We start from the raw sequence: 18,845 nt of genomic DNA on the forward strand, positions 1-18,845 counted from the left end.
ATTAGAACACTAGTATTTCCACTAGCTAAAGAAATGACACATTACAGCAAAAGATAGAAATAACTGACTTAAAACCATTTTTTAGCTGGTGAAAATACTAGTGTTGTGATTATTTTGGCACACCTCTTTATGCCATTCAAAGTGACAAATAGAAGAAAGAGATTTTGCAAAACACCTTTCTTCTGAGTTGCAAAGGCTCCTGGGGTCTGCTTATTAATATTGAAAAGGTATTTGTTTTTAATAAAGCCTGTATTGGCTTTGGTTGGTGAGATAATTAACATTACATTCATTTTGGAAGGGAACAGCAATGAGAGACAGCTGGCCTTGTCTAGGGCAGCACTTTTTACCTTTCAAAGTTATAACCTGCCAAAACCGCTCAAGCAGAATAAGGGCCCTGGGTGTGTTAGTCGACTGGCAAACCTCTGCCAGAACAAAGAGGAAAAAGAATGATATTAATTCCTCAGGGAGAACTTGTTCAGATTGCTAAATTGGCTAGCAGGGCTGGCAGCTGTTGTTAAAGTAGCAAATGGTGTTAGTGAGAGTTTCAGGGCATAAGAGTGCGGTAGAGACTACTTAGACAAGTTGACATTCAAGTGAAGACTTTCCTCCATCAGCAGGTTAAGTGCTTCGCCTTAAATAAAGTGCATCAAAATATACAGAGCTGACTCAGTACTGTTTACCTGAATTTTAGCCAAGATTAAGAAGCTTGTAAAGGCATCAATTTTACAATTGTTTTACTCCATTTACTATAATTACTCCAATTATAAATTATTACATTGCATAGTATGCTTTGATTGTCATAATAGTTTGAATGAAGTACTGTTTACTAAAAAAGTTGAATCACAATATTTCCAAAATGGCATTATAATCGTATTATAAATGTGCATGCAAATATAGTGACGCATGTTGTACATCCAGATTGCCTTCATACTACACACATTCATTCATAAAGAGCATATTTTTAAGTCTTACTTCAACAAAAATAACCTAGTGTTTGATTTCCGAGGCAGCAATAATATAATTATACAAGCCTAAACTGGGTCAAACTAGTCATACTGGTCATTGCCAGGAGTTTAAGTGGAATTGAACTCCATGTAAACATATGCCAAACAGTTCAGTTGATGAAACTGTTAAATTGATAATTTATTGAAACAGCATATTTTTGCTGAATAGTCCAGGTATGCAGGAAAACTCCACTGACTGTGTCCTGAAAATCTGAAAAAGACTCTTTAACATCATAGTGGATAGAAAATTCAGAAACAGCTGTTTAAAAATGAAATCAACAGCAGATATGGTGGAAGAAAGTGGTTACACAAGAGAGCTTTTTTGTTATTTAAAAACTCTGGAATGTACAAATGCAATATGATATGAACAGGAGATATATAGCGGTCACGTACGGTGATACAAGAAGCACAGAAGAGATCCAAATGCAGGTAAAGGTTTATTGAGGGTAATCCAAAAGGCATAAACAGTCCAGGCAGGCTCAAAACCAGAAAATCCAAACACATAAAAACAAAACAAGAACACACGGGAAGAGCAGATTCTGGGAGGTATCATTCATACGACAAGGACTCCATGACAAAGACTCAGACAGACTGGGTATAAATACACAGAAGGATAATGGGGAAACAGGAGACAGTTGGGGAACAATCAATTAACTAAAACAAGGAGGAAGGTGACCAAATAAGGGAACAGGAAGTGATAATATGATAGACACCGTGGGAACTGAGGACACCTAGTGGATACCCAGGGAACACAATCCAGACACTGTGACAGAACCCCTCTCTATGGAGCGGCTTCCAGACGCTCCATGATAGACAAAACAGAGACCAGGAGGGAGGCGGACAGGTGGAGGCTCAGGGGGAGGGACGGAGGGCCAGAAAAGCAAAACATGGGGAACAGGCACCAGAATGTAAACACAAAACAGGAAGACCAGGAGGGAGGAGGACCGGAGGAGGTTCAGGGGGAGGGACGGAGGGCCAGACTAACAGAAAGGAAAAGGGACAGAAGTGAACACAAAAACAAACTGGTCAATGCCAGAGTCCTCCAGGGCGGAGCGGAAGACCACCACAACCTTGTAGTCAGGGCGAGCGCCCCCCAGGGCGGAGCAGAGGACCACCACGTCCTCGTGGTCGACACCAGTGTCCCCCAGGGCGGAGCAGATGACCACCAGGTCCTCGTTGTCGACGTCGGAGTCCCCCAGGGCGGAGCAGAAGGCCACCCAGTGACTTGACCTGACTCAGGAAGTTCAACGGTGACCCGCCTTGTCTCTGGACAGTCCATGGTACCTAGCCCTGGCTCTGGAAGGTCTTCAGTGACTAGCCCTGACTCTGGAAGGTCAGCGGTGACTAGCCCTGGCTCTGGAAGGTCAGCGGTGACTAGCCCTGGCTCTGGAAGGTCAGCGGTGACTAGCCCTGGCTCTGGAAGGTCAGCGGTGACTAGCCCTGGCTCTGGAAGGTCAGCATTGACTAGCCCTGACTCTAGAAGGTCAGCAGTGACTAACCCTGACTCTAGAAGGTCAGCAGTGACTAACCCTGACTCTGAAGGGTCCACGAACACCTGACTCGACTCTGGAGGGTCATCGGTGACTAGCCCTGACTCTGGAGGGTCATCGGTGACTAGCCCTGACTCTGGAGGGTACGCGAAACCCTGACTCGACTCTGGAGGGTCAACCGGAACCTGACTCAACTCTGGAGGGTCAACCGGAACCTGACTCGACTCTGGAGGGTCAACCGGATCCTGACTCGACTCTGGAGGGTCAACCGGAACCTGACTCGACTCTGGAGGGTCAACCAGAACCTGACTCGACTCTGGAGGGTCAACCGGAACCTGACTCGACTCTGGAGGGTCAACCGGAACCTGACGTCAACCGGAACCTGACTCGACTCTGGAGGGTCAACAGGAGTTAGCCCTGACTCTAGAGGGTCAACGGTAACTAACCCTGACTCTGGAGGGTCTATGAACACCTGACTCAACTCTAGAGGGTCAACCGGGAACTGACTCAACTCTGGAAAGTCAACGGGCACCTGACTTGACTTGGGAAGGTCAACAGGAATCTGACTTGACTCCGGAACGGCCTCGGGCACCGCCTCGGCCTCCAGAACAGCAACGGGCACTGCCTCGGCATCGGGCACCGCCTCGGCCTCCGGAACAGCATCGGGCACTGCCTCGGCATCGGGCACCACCTCGCCATCGGCGCTGAGCTGGCGCCCATTTTGTGCTGTGGCGCTGGGCAGGCAGCCATCTTGTGCTGAGGCGCTGGCTCAGCAGCCATGATGTGAACCGTCTTGGGAATCTCTAGGTCTTAGATAACATCTAGAAGTAATCGAGAAACGTGTCAGCGGCCATCTTGGGCGTTGGTGCTGAGCTGGCAGCCATCTTGCACTTTGGTGTGAGGCTGGCTTCCATCTGGCCTCGTGGTGCTGGGTTGGTGGCCATGCACCACAGCGGCGCTGGGTTGGCGGCCATCTTGTGCTGTGGTGCTGGACCTGCGGCCATCATGGGCAGTGTCGCTGGTTTTTTTCTTCTGCCCTGGTGAGACGGCGGCTCTGGTCCCTCCCACGTGAGCCCCGAGTCGAAGGGGGGCCATGGTGGAGAGCGATGCTGAGCTTCCTCTCGCCCACCTCCTCCTCGGCGACCTCCCCTGGTTTCGCGAAACACGACCAGGCGGGTTCCCTCAAACCGATTGCTTCTCTCCCGCTCGGTGGCTGGGGAAGAAGCGTTAATCGACATACCGCTGGATCTCAAGGTGACGGAGTCCTTCTGTCACGTACGGTGATACAAGAAGCACAGAAGAGATCCAAATGCAGGTAAAGGTTTATTGAGGGTAATCCAAAAGGCATAAACAGTCCAGGCAGGGTCAAAACCAGAAAATCCAAACACATAAAAACAAAACAAGAACACACGGGAAGAGCAGACTCTGGGAGGTATCATTAATACAACAAGGTATACAGATATACAGATGGGAAGGTTCAGAAGAGTACAAGATTGAGTAGAGGTATGAACACAAAAGATCAGATATTTGCCACTTTTAAAGTACAGCAAGATAACAAAATGACAATGACCTTAGCTCAAGTATACCGAAGCTCTCATAGAGAAGAAACACCAGGCAAACCAGATGCCCAGAATTATTATTATTTTCTTATATAATGAATAAATGAGAATATATATCTGCTTAAACTGGTAAACATATATAGAGTAAATATTCAACTCTAATGACTGCTAGTTGACATGTAATTGCAAAGTAGACTATAAAAAAAGTGTTACCTACAGAATTACTAAATCAGTGCATTGCAGGAGACTGCAGAATATAAATGACCTGTAATATGACATAAACATTGTGAATGAAAATGCTTGCAGCAACAGATGGCTTTCAAACCATTAAATTTCTATATTTCAGAGGAAATGTCATTTCAGCTGATCTACAATGTTGTTTGATAATTATGGCAAACTTGAAACTCTTACAGCAGTATGATTGCATAAATGTACTAAGAGCAGGGCAAGTTTTTACAAAGTTAGTTCTACATGTTCATTTTAAACATCTAGTTCAAAACTGTCTTATAATCATCATCATCATATGTTTTTAATAACTGTATCAAAACTGGCTTTTCTTTTGGCCTAAGCTTTTTGTTTATTGTTTTCCTGTTTGGTGAATTGTTTTTTTTTGTTTTTGTTTTTTTACTAGAATAGGCTGTTTAATGGCAGGTTTCAACAGTGGAATGAAATGAGCATTAGATTCAGAAAGTGTTTAGAAAAAACTTTATACAGAAAAAATGGCTTGAAAGTGGACTGAATTAATGCAGGCTTTAATGAGACTTTAATTGGCACTGCATCATTCTGATAAAAACATTGAATATTTTTGTTTCTTTGTTTATTTATTTATTTTAATGAAAACCCCTTAGACAACAAAGCCACCTGTTTTAATGCAGGGCCACAACATGCCTGCATTAAAGTCCACTATATATACAGTACAGACCAAAAGTTTGGAAACATTACTATTTTTAATGTTTTTGAAAGGAGTTTCTTCTGCTCATCAAGCCTGCATTTATTTGACCAAAAATACTGAAAAACTGTAATAATGTGAAATATTATTTCAACTTAAAATAATAGTTTTCTATTTGAATATACTTTTAAAAAATAATTTATTCCTGTGATGCAAAGCTGAATTTTCAGCATCATTCCTCCAGCCTTCAGTGTCACATGTAACATCCAGTCTATCACATGATCATTTAGAAATCATTCTAATATTCTGATTTATTATGAGTGTTGGAAACAGTTCTGCTGTCTAATATATTTGATCAATAAAAGGTTAAAAGGAACTGCATTTATTCAAAATAAAAAAAAAATCTAATAATATATAATATAATAAGATATTTTCTTTACTATCACTTTTTATCAATTTAACACATCCTTGCTGAATAAAAGTATTGATTTTATTTAAAAAAAGAAAGAAATAAAAAATTACTGATCAGTAGTGTATATTGTTATTACAAAATTTTTATATTTTAAAAACATAGCTTCTTTTTTTTCTTTTTTTTTTTTTTTTTACTTTTTATTCATCAAAGTATCCTAAAAAAGTATCACATGTTCTGAAAAATATTAAGCAGCAGAACTGTTTCCAACTTTGATAATGAATCATCATGGGTGCGTTCTCCGAAACTACCTTAACGCTACGTCGTTCTTAAGTTGTACCTTAAGAAGTACCTTATCGTTAATACGTGGTTTCCGAAACCTTCTTAGTTAAGTATACCTTCTGTAAGTCATGCGTTCGTAAGGTTGGTCTGGAGCGCTCTTAGCTATACCTTATCGCTGCTGACGGTTCATACCGCTAGTGGCCACCACTACGCAAAAAGATTTTTTACATCGCAGTTTAATTACACATAGAAAATTTTATATGAACATTTAATATAAAATCTGATTTAGTATTAAAATTACATTTTTACTTTACTTTAAAATTATACACATAAAATACTTAAGTTGTTATAGCTTACACCCAGTGTATGGAAGTGTTTTCATTAATAAAGTTTCCATACACTAATGGTTGTTAGCTTTTTTATTTACTATCCTAAGGCACATCAGCTGGCGAACCATTTGACAGAAAAGGCTTAGGAGTCTATATAAAAAAGGATTAGTTTACACAAACTTTATAGCTATGGCAGCGAGACAGCGAGTACTTGTTTTAAATCAAAGACGGCGGCGTCCGCGGAGCCAGTTAGTGTATGTCAACTACTTTATAAGAGAACATTTTAGTTTACAAGAGACCATTGTAAAAAAAAAATTGCCTGCCACGGGAGCAAATACTGCAGCTCTTGCATCTTGTTGGCCCAGATTTGTCAAGACAAACTCGACGGAGCTACCCCCTCAGCCCCGAAATTCAGCTGCTGGCGGCTCTTCGTTTTTATGCCTTGGGGAGTTTTCTGGAGGTTGTTGGGGATGGATATGGGCTGAGTAAGACCTCAGTGTGGCTGGGCGATCTCTTTTTGCTGACTTTTTTCCCCGACATAGTGAATGTCGGTATGTCTCTCATGTTTGCGCTTTTATTGAGGAAATCATCCAATTACACAAATGAGCGATTTACGGCAATAATGTGATACGGCTGGTGGATAATCAGCATACGTTGTGGAGAACATTAACACACTTATGGCCGTGAGGGTTTGGGATTGTACACTTGCTAAATTATAAACACATACTCATATTTATTTCTGCATGTACTTATTTCAATAAGCCCCGAAAAATGCAGTTTGTACTATTTCTAAAACGCTTCTTTATAAAGAACATTGTTTTCTCAATACTTTACCTATACCGCTGTGAAGGAAAGAGCGCACAATCGATCATCGAGGCGTCGATATCAACCTATTCAGCACCTCCACCATGGACAGCAACTGCTAAGGTCGAACTTAAGAAGGTTTACCTTAAGCAACATCCTAAGGTATAGTTCGGAGAACACACGTAGCAAAGGTATACCTGTAGTTAAGGTGTACCTTTTGAGTATTCGTAGCGCGCTAAGAGACAACGTTATCGGAGAACGCACCCCATATTAGAATGATTTCTAAAGGATCATGTGATAATGATCCTAAAAATTCAGCTTTGCAGCACAGACATAAATGATAATTTAAAGTATAATAAATTTAAAAACAATTATTTTAAATTGTAATAATATATCACAATATTATATTTGTTTCTGTATTTTTGATCAAATTTTTGAGCAGAAGAAACTTCTTTCAAAAACATTAAAAATAGTAATGTTTTCAAACTTTTGGTCTGTACTGTGTATATATATATATAGTGGATTACTGACTGTCTAGTAATCAAGGCAGTAAGTAAATTATTAAAACTATTAAGACTTCTTACTTGTGTGCCCAAGCTTACTGCAGAAGCTTATTATCGTAAACATTTATTATTATTATTATTATTATTATTATGATTGTTATTATTATTATTATATATTTTGTCTTATATATTTTGTCACAAATGATGCATTTGACCTCAAATAATATAAAAGCAGCAAACTCAATTAACTTGAGCAGAAACTTCCAGTACTGTTAATGCAGATTTGTGAGGCACTTGGTAACTGATCATATAATTTTAATGATGCATTTCTTTACTTCAGCAAGATAGTTCAACTAATGTAGGGCTAATTATACTATAATTAGTTATACATAAAGAGCATATCTCAATCTAATTAGGAGATGCTCTCATGCATATTCATTTAATCAAGAATGAGTGCATATAATAGCTGGAGATCTTACATGTAAAGAGTGTCAGTGAAGTCAAAGGCTTTATTAAAGGACAGCACGCATGTCAGTGTAACTCAACTCACCACTTTACATCTAACCAGTGACTAAACATTTGTGCTTAAACTCACATATCCTTCTCAAATCAAAATTACAATAGTACCAATGCCAGTCAAATTTCATGATTCTTGAAACCAATTTTAGTTCTCCAAACATTACATGCCATTGAACATTTTTTCTGTATATTGAAAGTTAAATACTAACATAATTTCTAACAAATGAAAACGATGACATACAGCCTTCAATTATTTCTCAAATAAATAAACACTGCTTTTCAGCAATAACAGACAATGGGGACTATATTTTTACTGCAAGTCTCAATGTGCAGATCTGAAATATTTTCTTCACAAATCAATTTAATAACTGCATTATGGTGAAGTGTATCAGTATGTGAACATTCAGAAACAGATATCTGTCAGTTAGAATGCTTGTGAGTGCATTCATCTTTTATATGTTAGTAATGATTTTGTTTAAAGTACTGGTATAATGTCCCTAGCTTAAATAATTGAGTAGTTGACATTGATGAGTTGATGCTGTCTGTTGTGGGACATATCTAAAACAATTCCAAGCAACATTTTGCTTATTTTTATTGTTATTTAAAAGATACACCTTTGCACATTAGTGCCTTAAATGTACTTATTATTACCTAAGCAGTACATATTAGACATTTTTAAAAGGTTAACTATGGTAACAAAAACAGTGACCATTGTTGTACTAATTTTGTGTTACCTTTTAACTGACTGACTAGCTAAATAACTAACTAAATGAGTCTGCCGCAAATATATTATGTGTGCATGTATCAAGATGCATGTGGCAAGATGCTCTTACTGTGCATTGTGCAACATGCTCTGTAAGTTTTAATGTTAATATAGTTATTTTAGGTGCAGTATGTTCACAGACATTGTGTGTAAAATAATAATTTTATGAATCGCACTAGGATATAGGATATAGTAACTTCAGAATTATACTATGGGTTTATGTAGTTTTGGCATACATTACTAATTTATTAATTTATTTGATTATTCATTTATTCATTCTTTTTAAGCATAAAACCCAAGGATTAACTAGATGTTTTTTAGTTTTTTTACAGTTTTATTTGTTGTTTTAACTTGTTTAATTAGATTTATCCATACAGTAAATTAGCATGTATTATTTACTGCGTAACAGTGTACATGCATGGCATAGAGGCAGATGTCTGAAAGATGCTCTGATTTAAGCCCTGAAGCTACAAGCACAGAAGCAAATCCCAATGCACTCCTGAGCTTCACAATCACTGCTGCACTTCTCACAAGAGTCAAACATCTTACAGTGTTTGGGGGGTTAGCCCCTGTTCCTCAACACCACCTTCATCTTGAAAGAGAAGTCAGAGACATCAGCAGAAAAAAGAAAAAAATAAGCTGGCAATTTGCTGCGTGACATTGGGGGTCAGAAGCTCTATCACCTTGAGCTTGTGAGAATGCAATCTTACGGTTAGCAGAAAAACAGTTTATTAACAGTGCGATGCTAACATTTCTTCTTCTTCTTCTTCTTCTTCTTCTTCTTCTTCTTCTTCCTCTTCTTATTCTTCTTCTTCTTCTTATTTCAATTTTTTAGGTTAAACTCTTAGAAATGCTTTAATTTGATAAAGTTTTGGTGAGTGTCTAGGAACAGTGTTGGGAAACACTGCAGTATGTAAGGGTATGTGTTAGGGCCTGTAATTGTTTTTTTTTTGGTCCTATTTTATGTAAGATGCCCTCAGTTCCCTTTCAGTCAGTCACTTTCAATGTCACATCAAATGACAGGCGAATTGGGATCTCCTTGGAGAGACCAATCCACTCTGAGTGTAAACTAAATGAGCCAATGCACATTGGCATTCCATTATGGGATCCAGCTGCTGCTGATCACAGCGTGAGTATAATTAGGCAGCAAGTGCAACTCATATTCAGCTTTTCGTTTCAGAGATGAGCGATCACATCATTCTGCTTCTGACTACTCTACTGAGAGAAGAATACTGAATGAGCTCAGCGCACTCTTTGAGAGCTCATCGTGTTGGTGGTATTGCGCTTAAGCTGTGGTGGTTTCCCATGTCGAATGGATTGCACACATCAGGTTTCACTACCCCCTGTGTTGCAGGCAGCCATATCCCCTTGCGCTTCAGCATGCTAAAAGAGGTTTTTCCTCTAAAAGAACATTTATGGGTGCGTCTTTTAAAAGATGAAATTGCGTGGCAAACTTGATGTTCCATCTTTGTAAAGACGATGTGGGTCTTGCCATAGACAATGTATCACCCGGGCATTTCTGGATGAGGTCATTACCTGGCGCTGAGTGATGTTCACTATCTCTGCCTTATGTGTCTGGGCATTTAGCACGCTGAGGTGGCGTTTGTGGATGAGTCATGTTCTCATTGTGGGAAGATGATCATCTCAGTGTCGCAGGCCAAGCTCAGTTTCTTCAAAGGAGCGGAGCTCCATTGTCTCTGCCTCGATCTCGATCTAGGTCTCAGACCAGCCTTTTCAGCAACGCAGTAGAGAACATGACCCAGCAGTTCTCGGTTTCACAGAAGCAGAATGAAGCTGTCTGACTTTCTGCCTGGTGGGCAGCTGTGCCTCCACCCATTCACCGGCTGCTGCGCCCCAGTCTGTTCATCACCAAGGATGGCCCCCTGCATACACCGCAGCTCCCGTGCAGCATCCGCTGCAGCCTCAGGCAAGCAGTGCCATGGAGCTGGGCATAGGCAGGCCGTCCCGCCCCACCAAGACACTGTCAACCTGGCGGTAAGCAGAAGAGCAAGCGGCCTAGAGACGGTTGACCAAGAGAGAGAAGGATGCTCTTCTCCCTTCCCCAGGTCCCTTCATTCCACCCCTCTGCCCGCGGTGGGTACGTCGGTGGTCTTGCTGGTCCAGCTTGTGTGGTTTCTGGGTACCTGGCTACCCATTCCATATCGCTGATTCCTGTGGACCATAGGATTCAGTTCGCCCGGTGTCCCCCCAAGTTCTGCGGCATCTGCTGCACATAAACAAAGGTGGATGATGCTCCTGTCTTCTGTGTGGAGTCCTACTGGTGAAGGATGCGATAGAGCCGGTCCCTCCAGCCAATATGTAGCAAGGGTTTTACAACCCCTACTTCATTGTACCCAAGAAAGGCGGTGGGTTACGACCAATCTAGGATCTGCATGTCTTGAACCGGCCCTTCACCTGTTACCGTTCAAGACGTGGACACAGGAACATATCTTCAGGTGCATCCGTCCCTGAGATTGGTTGACAGCGATCGACCCGAAGGACGCAAACTTTCATGTGTCAATCCTTCCATGCCACAGACCATATTACTGCACATTCTGTGTCATGTCAACTCCACCTACAAAATTTGTCAGTGTATGCGGGTGAAATGTAGGAAGCTATTAATAAAAGACTCCAGGTTAGGTTATGTGCACTGGTCAGATCCAATTATGCTGCCCCATACATTCTCATTTGGGTTCTTCTGAATGTAATAGCATCAACTCCAGACTCAAGACAGTCTCATCTGATGAGTTACTGAAGTTACTGAAGTTACTGAAGTTACTTCACCTTCAATATTCATGATTGAATATAAACACAAGACTGTGTGCCTAATATGTTATTCATGCTGCTATTTTATAATCATGATGAGACTACATTCATCAGCCTCTTGTTAAAACCCAATTCAGCATGATTGTTCTCCACTTCAACATATAAATAAATTAATAAATGAAATACATATGTCTTTATATGTACAGTATATACAAAATATGATTATAAGTACTTCTTTATACATAGGTGTATTATTGCTGATTTATTTAGTCTCTCATTTAAATGTCCACTTTGATATTCCTTCTTCCTTTGTTATGCAGAAAGCCTCTGAGTAAGACGAATGAGACTGGCCTGCCTGAGTATCCATCACCTTGAGATGCAGTGAAATGATACTGAGGGACAATTTACAAACACTGTTTAACACATACTAAACGTGCCGGAGGTACAGCATTACACACTGCAGGAGAAACTGGAAATTCAATGGCAATAGTCAAGAGAGAATATTCAAGGAAAATTCCCATGATTGAGCCAATATACACGTTACACATAAGCTATTATGTCTTGTGTATACTGGCTTAATTTCCCATTTTTTGTTCAGGTGTGTGAATAGAGACGTCTCACTATTCCTCCATAACATTCCCTACAGGAAATTCCTCAGGAAGATATATCCTTCTCTCACTCATAACAGTACCATTGACGCATCACGTCAGTACCAATCACATCTGATTGTGTTTTATACAATACCTGTTGATTTTAAACACATAACACTACTATAATCTGTGTTAATGAGTGAATTACATCAAAAGTTTAACAGTAAGAGAAAAAATGTGACGCGTCTTAGAGCAAATGACAGGTTACACAAAACCTGACAAGATATTCTTCAAATATGTACATCTGAAAACAACAAAGAGAATAATGAGCTAAACTCCTTTGATTTGAAGATTGGTCAGGACAGTAGCTCTCTTATAAACGAGGAGCTAAATAGCCCTGGCAATAATAAGCTCTTAAACAATTGGCTAATTGCTCTTTGCTCCAGAGAAAGTGGAAGAGAGGTTATGTAATGGTAACTACCAGTGCATAGCCAACAAACCATGTGCTAAAAGATCCTGAAGTCACAGAAGGTCATTACTGAAAGGAGTGGCTGTTCACAGAGTGCTGTATCAAAGCATATTAAATGCAAAGTTGACTGGAAGGAATCTATCTATCTATCTATCTATCTATCTATCTATCTATCTATCTATCTATCTATCTATCTATCTATCTATATATAATTAGGTGACAGATAGATGCTTTTGAATTGTTACCTGAGCCCATAAAGCACAGTGCCATCTGGATGGAGACGGATCATTCTGTTCTTCACTGTTACACCATGTACAAAAGACTTCTTGTCATTTAGGAAGTATGTGTCCGGCACCCACAGCTGATCGGCTACCCGGTTATCCAGGGTCAGGTTAAGAGGAATCTCAGAATAGGACAGACGCTTGTCTCGCCAGGCTTGTTGGAAATACATAGTCAGTGTGTAGTCCTGAAAAATAAACCATACAAAAAAGATTAATGAGATATAAATATAACAATGTCAAAGAAAGAGGATAGATAGAAAGAATGAAGGATGCATTTTGGGGTATATTTTAAAGTCTTTTGGGGTTTAACTAGCTTTAAAATTCGATGATGTATAACTTTAAAAGCACAGCTGTTCACATCGGGTCAAAAATGAGTGTTAAGGAGCTGAGATCTATAAGGGAAACCCAGGAGATGAGCATAGGTATAATGAGAGATGAGAGCAAAAAAAGTATTTAAATGCACCATTGCATTCAAATAATTTTTAAAAAGAATGCCCGTTATTTATAAAATCTCATTAAAACCCTGCATACTGCTAATTTTGGACTGCCAAAAACTAAAAATATAACAAAAAAATAACTCATTAACCTCCAAAACAGCAATGACACTTTTTGCATAAGCATTTCAAAACAAAAATCATGAATCTACAAATGCACATGAGAAGGATCCAGGAAGGTGACAGTATATGGCAGACCAGGGAGAATTACAAATTATCATTTCAAACTTTGATATAATGTGCAGATAATTTTCAGCTGCAAATTAAAGTTGTTCTGAAATATACAACTAAAATGTGAAATATCATGTCAACAAAGAATAAGTTGCAAAAGTAGGTAAACGTAATATTATTAGAAAGCCTATTCATCAGTTCAATATTATAGTTGCTTTTATTTTGTAAAACAAATGACCTTGTTATTTTTTTAGAACCAACACCATCCAACTCAGTCCATTCCCACTTAAAATTTATGATTTTTTTTTTTTTAAACTGTAAAAATAGTATCATTAAACAGCAGACAAGTAACATATTAGTGATGAATAATAGAAAATAAAGAAGTTATAACTCAGAAGTACCCCTGGTTTATGTGGGTTAATGTTCACTGGTTAATGTTAAATTTATTTACAGTTTTTAATGCAGTTTCACATACAATATATAGAGCAACCTGTCCCATCAGCAAATGCTCCAGCATCTCTGTAAAAATATTGCTGTTGATAACTATGTAATAAGCTGTATTCCATTTCCATTTCCTATTCCTTCATAATTATTCCACTTTCCAAACCATGTGTGTTTCGACCCTGTACGACAAACGAGACAGTATAAAGCCTTTACCGCGCAGTCATTGGAAGCTCTCAAGTGGAGCTAGGCAAAAGCATAAATCCAGCTTATGCAACGGCAGGTCTAGCAAGATATGATACTGGGCACTAGATAAGCCTCAACAAGCGAGCAGTCCCAGGGTTCAGTCCCTTGCTCAAGGGCACCTCAGTCGTGGTATTGCCTGCCTGAGACTCAAACCCACAACCTTAGGATTAGGAGTCCTAATTGGCTTTATCTCTTAAACTGAAAACAAAGATTTTGAAAAGAATGCTTGAACTAGCATACAGGAAATAGCTTTTTGCCATGTTAGCTCTTTACATCAGATAAAATTAGCCCCAGATAAAATACAAAAGACATTGTAAAGATAAGACCAATGGTTAGCATGTTGTAAGAAGCATATGTAAAGATTCTAATGTAAAGGTTGATTTATGTTTCTTGTCTTGCCATATTCCATTATGAATTACACAAATCACAGAAATAACACTCACATTTTGTTTCTTTTATACTATGAGACATTTGCAGTTCTGCCATAAAACAAATGTCAGAAAAAGGTGCATACCACACGTATGTCATTGTTGTTAATACTGTGAAACTCTGTGTGTAATATTTTGCTTCCCTGATGCCTAACATCCTGTTGGGAAGTATAGTTTTTGCCTGTTTTCCTCTGTTCCTCCCTGTTCTCTCACAGAAGCTTAATTGATGTCACCTGTTCCTCGTCAGAGCTGTGAAGAGGAGCTTGTATTTAAACAGAAGGAACGGACTGTTCACCAGAGAGAGTTTGACCAGTCTGTTTTCTCAGATGGAGGAATAGGAGTAGGAGTAGGAGTAGGAGTAGGAGTAGGAATAGGAATAGGAGTAGGGGTAGGGGTAGGAGTAGGAGTAGGAGTAGGTGTAGCGGTAGGGGTAGGAGTAGGAGTAGGAGTAGGAGTAGGAGTAGGAGTAGGAGTAGGGGTAGGGGTAGGGGTAGGAGTAGGGGTCGGGGTAGGAGTAGGAGTAGGGTTAGAGGTAGAGGTAGGGGTAGGGTTGGTGGTGGTGGTGCTGCTGCTTTAAGAAAGCCTGTTGTATTTGATCATTAGTGCTGCTTTAAGAAAGCCTGTTGTATTTGATCACTATTGTGTGGTCAGGGCCCTTAATGTTTCTTCAAGAAAGCCTGTTGTACTGGCTGTAGTGATTATGGGTTATGTTTCTGCCTGCAGATGCAGTAAGGAGGTGGGTGCCACTTTTATTTTATCAATGTATGCTTTTCTCCTGGTTTTGTGGAACAGTGAGGAAGTCAGCGAAGAGAAATGATGTTTATTTTGATGTCTTTGTTTGCTAGGTAAGTTAGACTCCCTTTACTCCCAGGTAGCATTCCCTTTTTGTTTGTTATTTTGGCCTTAACCCCCTCCTGAAGCTATAAGTGTCTTATCTTTTCTTTATGAATTATCCGTATTGTTAAACTTGTTTTTTTTTAACTTTCCCTTCCCCTTTACTGCTGTACAAAGACTTTACAATGTAAATAAAATCTTGAAGAGTTTCCATGAGTGTGAGTGGTGGGATTACAGATGGTCAACTCTCTCTCACTTTTTTGCCCATTGGTTTGTACATTAATCGACACGATCTAACTTTTAAGTAGCATATGTTTCTCCCCTTGTCACCCCAGACAAGACTCTTTTACCTTTAAAAATTAAGCATCGCACTGAAATCATTCATGCTTTGCTTCTGTGAACATAAAGTGTGTTTGTGTTCCATTGATTTTCCTTGAAATTGTTATAATTGGGTCATGTGACCAAATCAAATCCCAAAAGGCAAATAGTATTTGTTTTACTATGGTAGACATGTACAGCTTAGTATATTATATTTCAGTTTGGGGTTCATTTAGCACAATTTAAAAGTCAGTTAGTATAAACTCAGTTTAGAGCCTCCCATTACAATAAATGTGAGGAATTCACCATTGTAAACACTTCCTTGTCATAATTATAGTGGATATCTGTACATTAACATTTGTTGCTGCTGTAGCGCAATTTACCCATTTTAGGAAATGTTTTACCCATTCACCAAAATGATAAATAATGTAGGCTCAAATTAAGTCTTAGAAATTTGCTTAACCTTTATCATTAAAAGAAATCTGTCTGGGGCCACGGTGTTAAATGTCAGTCCAGGGCACCTCAGAGGTGATGATGAAATTTTTCTGTTTACATGCTGAGAAACCCAATCTGTTGCTCTCTTCCTGTAAACACCATTATGAAATGCCATGCAACACCAGGCAGGCTTTCAAAGCTTTCTCTTACCATCCTTAGGAAAGTTTATAAAGATATTGAGTCTCTGAGATTTAGACATTTTTGCATGATCAACAAGGCTTCTTAAGGTTCTAAGTTTCTCCTCATAAGTCTTTTATCAGGGCAGGTATTGGGATACTGGAGGAAGCCATCTCCTATCAGGAAACCTGTCATCCATTTACTCTGGATAGGAGTTTAAGTGTGACTCGTAGCCTGCATGGGAAAGCTCTATACATCCGGTGCACCATCAGAAACACTACAGTGAGGCAGCAAACAACGTAAAATAGCCTTCACCATTGCTATCCTACTTTTTTTTCAGTGGAGGAGGCTGTCACACGATTGGAGATAATGAGCATCATGGTGTATAGTAAGATGGGGTGGGTGGGAAGGGTTGTGTTCCTGACACCACAATGCAATTGTATTTGAACATCTTTTGTTTGTTAAAAGAACTGTTCTTCAAAAACTGGCCTATAATTAATGAAAAAAAAAAAAAAAAAACAGAGCTGGAGAGAAGCTGATTTCATAGAATCTTAATTCTGGTAACTGTTGATTACCAGAATTCAATCAAACCCTGAAAGATTTTGGGTGTAATGTAATTGTTGTTTTCATTTTCATTGATGTTTGTCCATGTAATGCAGGGATTTCCAAATACTTTTATCAACCAAAGCCCTTTGACATGAAATATTAACTTGAAAAATATCTGAAGTTAATATTCCAAAAATTGGCATGTTTACAATTAATGGTCATATTGACATGCAAAAAAAGAAATATATTTATATGTATAGTGTTAAGTGTTTAAATAATTTATTTAACATTTTCATGATTTAATTTTTAGCTTTTTTTATCAACTCACAAACTCACAGCAGTTATTTAATTAAGCCCAGTTTTTTTTTCTCTTCTAACGAGCTGGTTATCTGAATCAGGTGGGTTAACTAAGAGAGACCGCTGGTCTAGATTATGTGACTAACTACAGTTATCTTCATGTAATATGTAATCAGTAATGGACTAAAATTTGGAAGTAATTTAGCCAGCTGTTTTTTCTTTAATGATGCATGATTTTTGTGGTTTACAGAAAAACTACTCATTTTGTATTTACATGTTGTTCTTTTTGAATATTATTTGCAATAGAGGCTTACAGTTGCAGTAGGGCTATTGGTAGGATTATGTCTAGTTTTAATGCTAGTTTTCGGGTCAACAGTGTAATTGCATATGCAATTACAATGTCACAACACATACTTACTAAGTACATTGTTATTAAATGCTTATTTTCTGTAACTATACCTCTGATATACAGCAGATCTGAATTAAATATTTTGGGTGAACTATGTATTTAATTTGGCTACTGTTTTAAACATTACAGAGATGTTTGAGCAAACATTCCCTGGAAAGAGATTTGTAAGAAGTGTCTTAAGGATCAGCTAAAGGGAGATCATCTGTTATTGAAGCTCATCAAAGAGCTGGCATCCTCTTCAGATGTCATCTGGCTCTACAGTAATGGGTGACCACCACTTAAGAGGTAATTAAACTGAGAGGATTGCCACGTCTGAGTGCAACAATTGCTAGGCACAATTAGAGCTGTCTGATGTTCGGTTGTTGAGTTTAAATTCAGGAGATGCAGCATATGCATTACCAAGGGTGATATTTTAGTAACATGCCCTAACATTTCCTGAAACCAGCAGGTGCCAACTACCATTTCATTTACAGTAGCTCTTACATCTCTCTTATGTAAATGTTTTGCCACAAAATAAATAAATAAATAAAATAACATCATTCTAAAATCTCCAAAGTTCTAAACAATATCCAATACCAATATAGATCTTTTTAGAAAATGTCCTTGATCCATTTTGATCCATAGAGAGTTCCAAGCTATGTGAAAATGGACCAGTTAGAAGTACACAATAGTCTAAGTTGGTCTTTACAGCAAAAAAAAAAATCAAGCTCTGAAAACAGAGCTTCGCAGGCTTGCAAAGTGGTAAAAAAATTACATCTCTTCAAACATAATTTTGTTTTTGAGTTTTCCCTCATCAGAAGTGCAACACTCTTTTTTTATGGTGTTGTGCAATCATTTTTTCAGAGTTTCGAATTTGTCACTGTTCTCCCAGTGTACAGTTTGCTTTCAAGATTTGAAACCTTGTAAATAGTGATCTGAAAACTGGTGTGCGAATAGGTGAAAAAAAGTTTTGAAACTCTGAAAACTGAGGTTCGAAAGGGCGAAGCTTATTACGTTACATTACATTTGCACTCCTATTGCAGACTATTTTTTCAGAGCTGTGTTTACAACATCCACTTTTCGGAGATACGCACACACAGTTGTGAGCTTGCGAATCACGTGATTTGTGGCAGTGTTGTCACGCAGCTCTGCTCTCTGAAACTCTGAAACTCAGACTGAGCGAAAATGAAGCTTCGCAACCTCGCAACTAAAAAAAAATCTGGAGGGAGGGCCTTCTGCTCTCGGCCAATGCTTTGCTGTCTGCTGAGGTACAATCCAATCACAAGTCGTATTTACTGGAAAGGTGGGATTGACCGACTGCTCCGCCAATGACAAAAGCGCACAGGATACGCAAAATAAACAGTCCTAAAATTTAAAATAAGGTTACCGACTTGTCGCTTGAATTCATTATAC

At 39.0% G+C, this 18,845-nt stretch overlaps 1 protein-coding gene across 2 annotated transcripts in view; it reads right to left on the bottom strand.

Moving 5' to 3' along the window:
- LOC132117549 (gamma-aminobutyric acid receptor subunit beta-2) overlaps positions 1-18,845 on the bottom strand; it is a 108,404-nt gene that overhangs the window by 46,108 nt on the left and 43,451 nt on the right. For both annotated transcript variants that reach the window (XM_059526904.1, XM_059526905.1), the window contains exon 4: positions 12,622-12,842. In XM_059526904.1, coding sequence (XP_059382887.1) covers positions 12,622-12,842 — 221 coding nt within the window. The remainder of the gene's footprint in view (positions 1-12,621; positions 12,843-18,845) is intronic.

Source organism: Carassius carassius, chromosome 36 (genome assembly GCF_963082965.1).
Source record: "Carassius carassius chromosome 36, fCarCar2.1, whole genome shotgun sequence".
Classification (NCBI taxonomy): domain Eukaryota; kingdom Metazoa; phylum Chordata; class Actinopteri; order Cypriniformes; family Cyprinidae; genus Carassius; species Carassius carassius.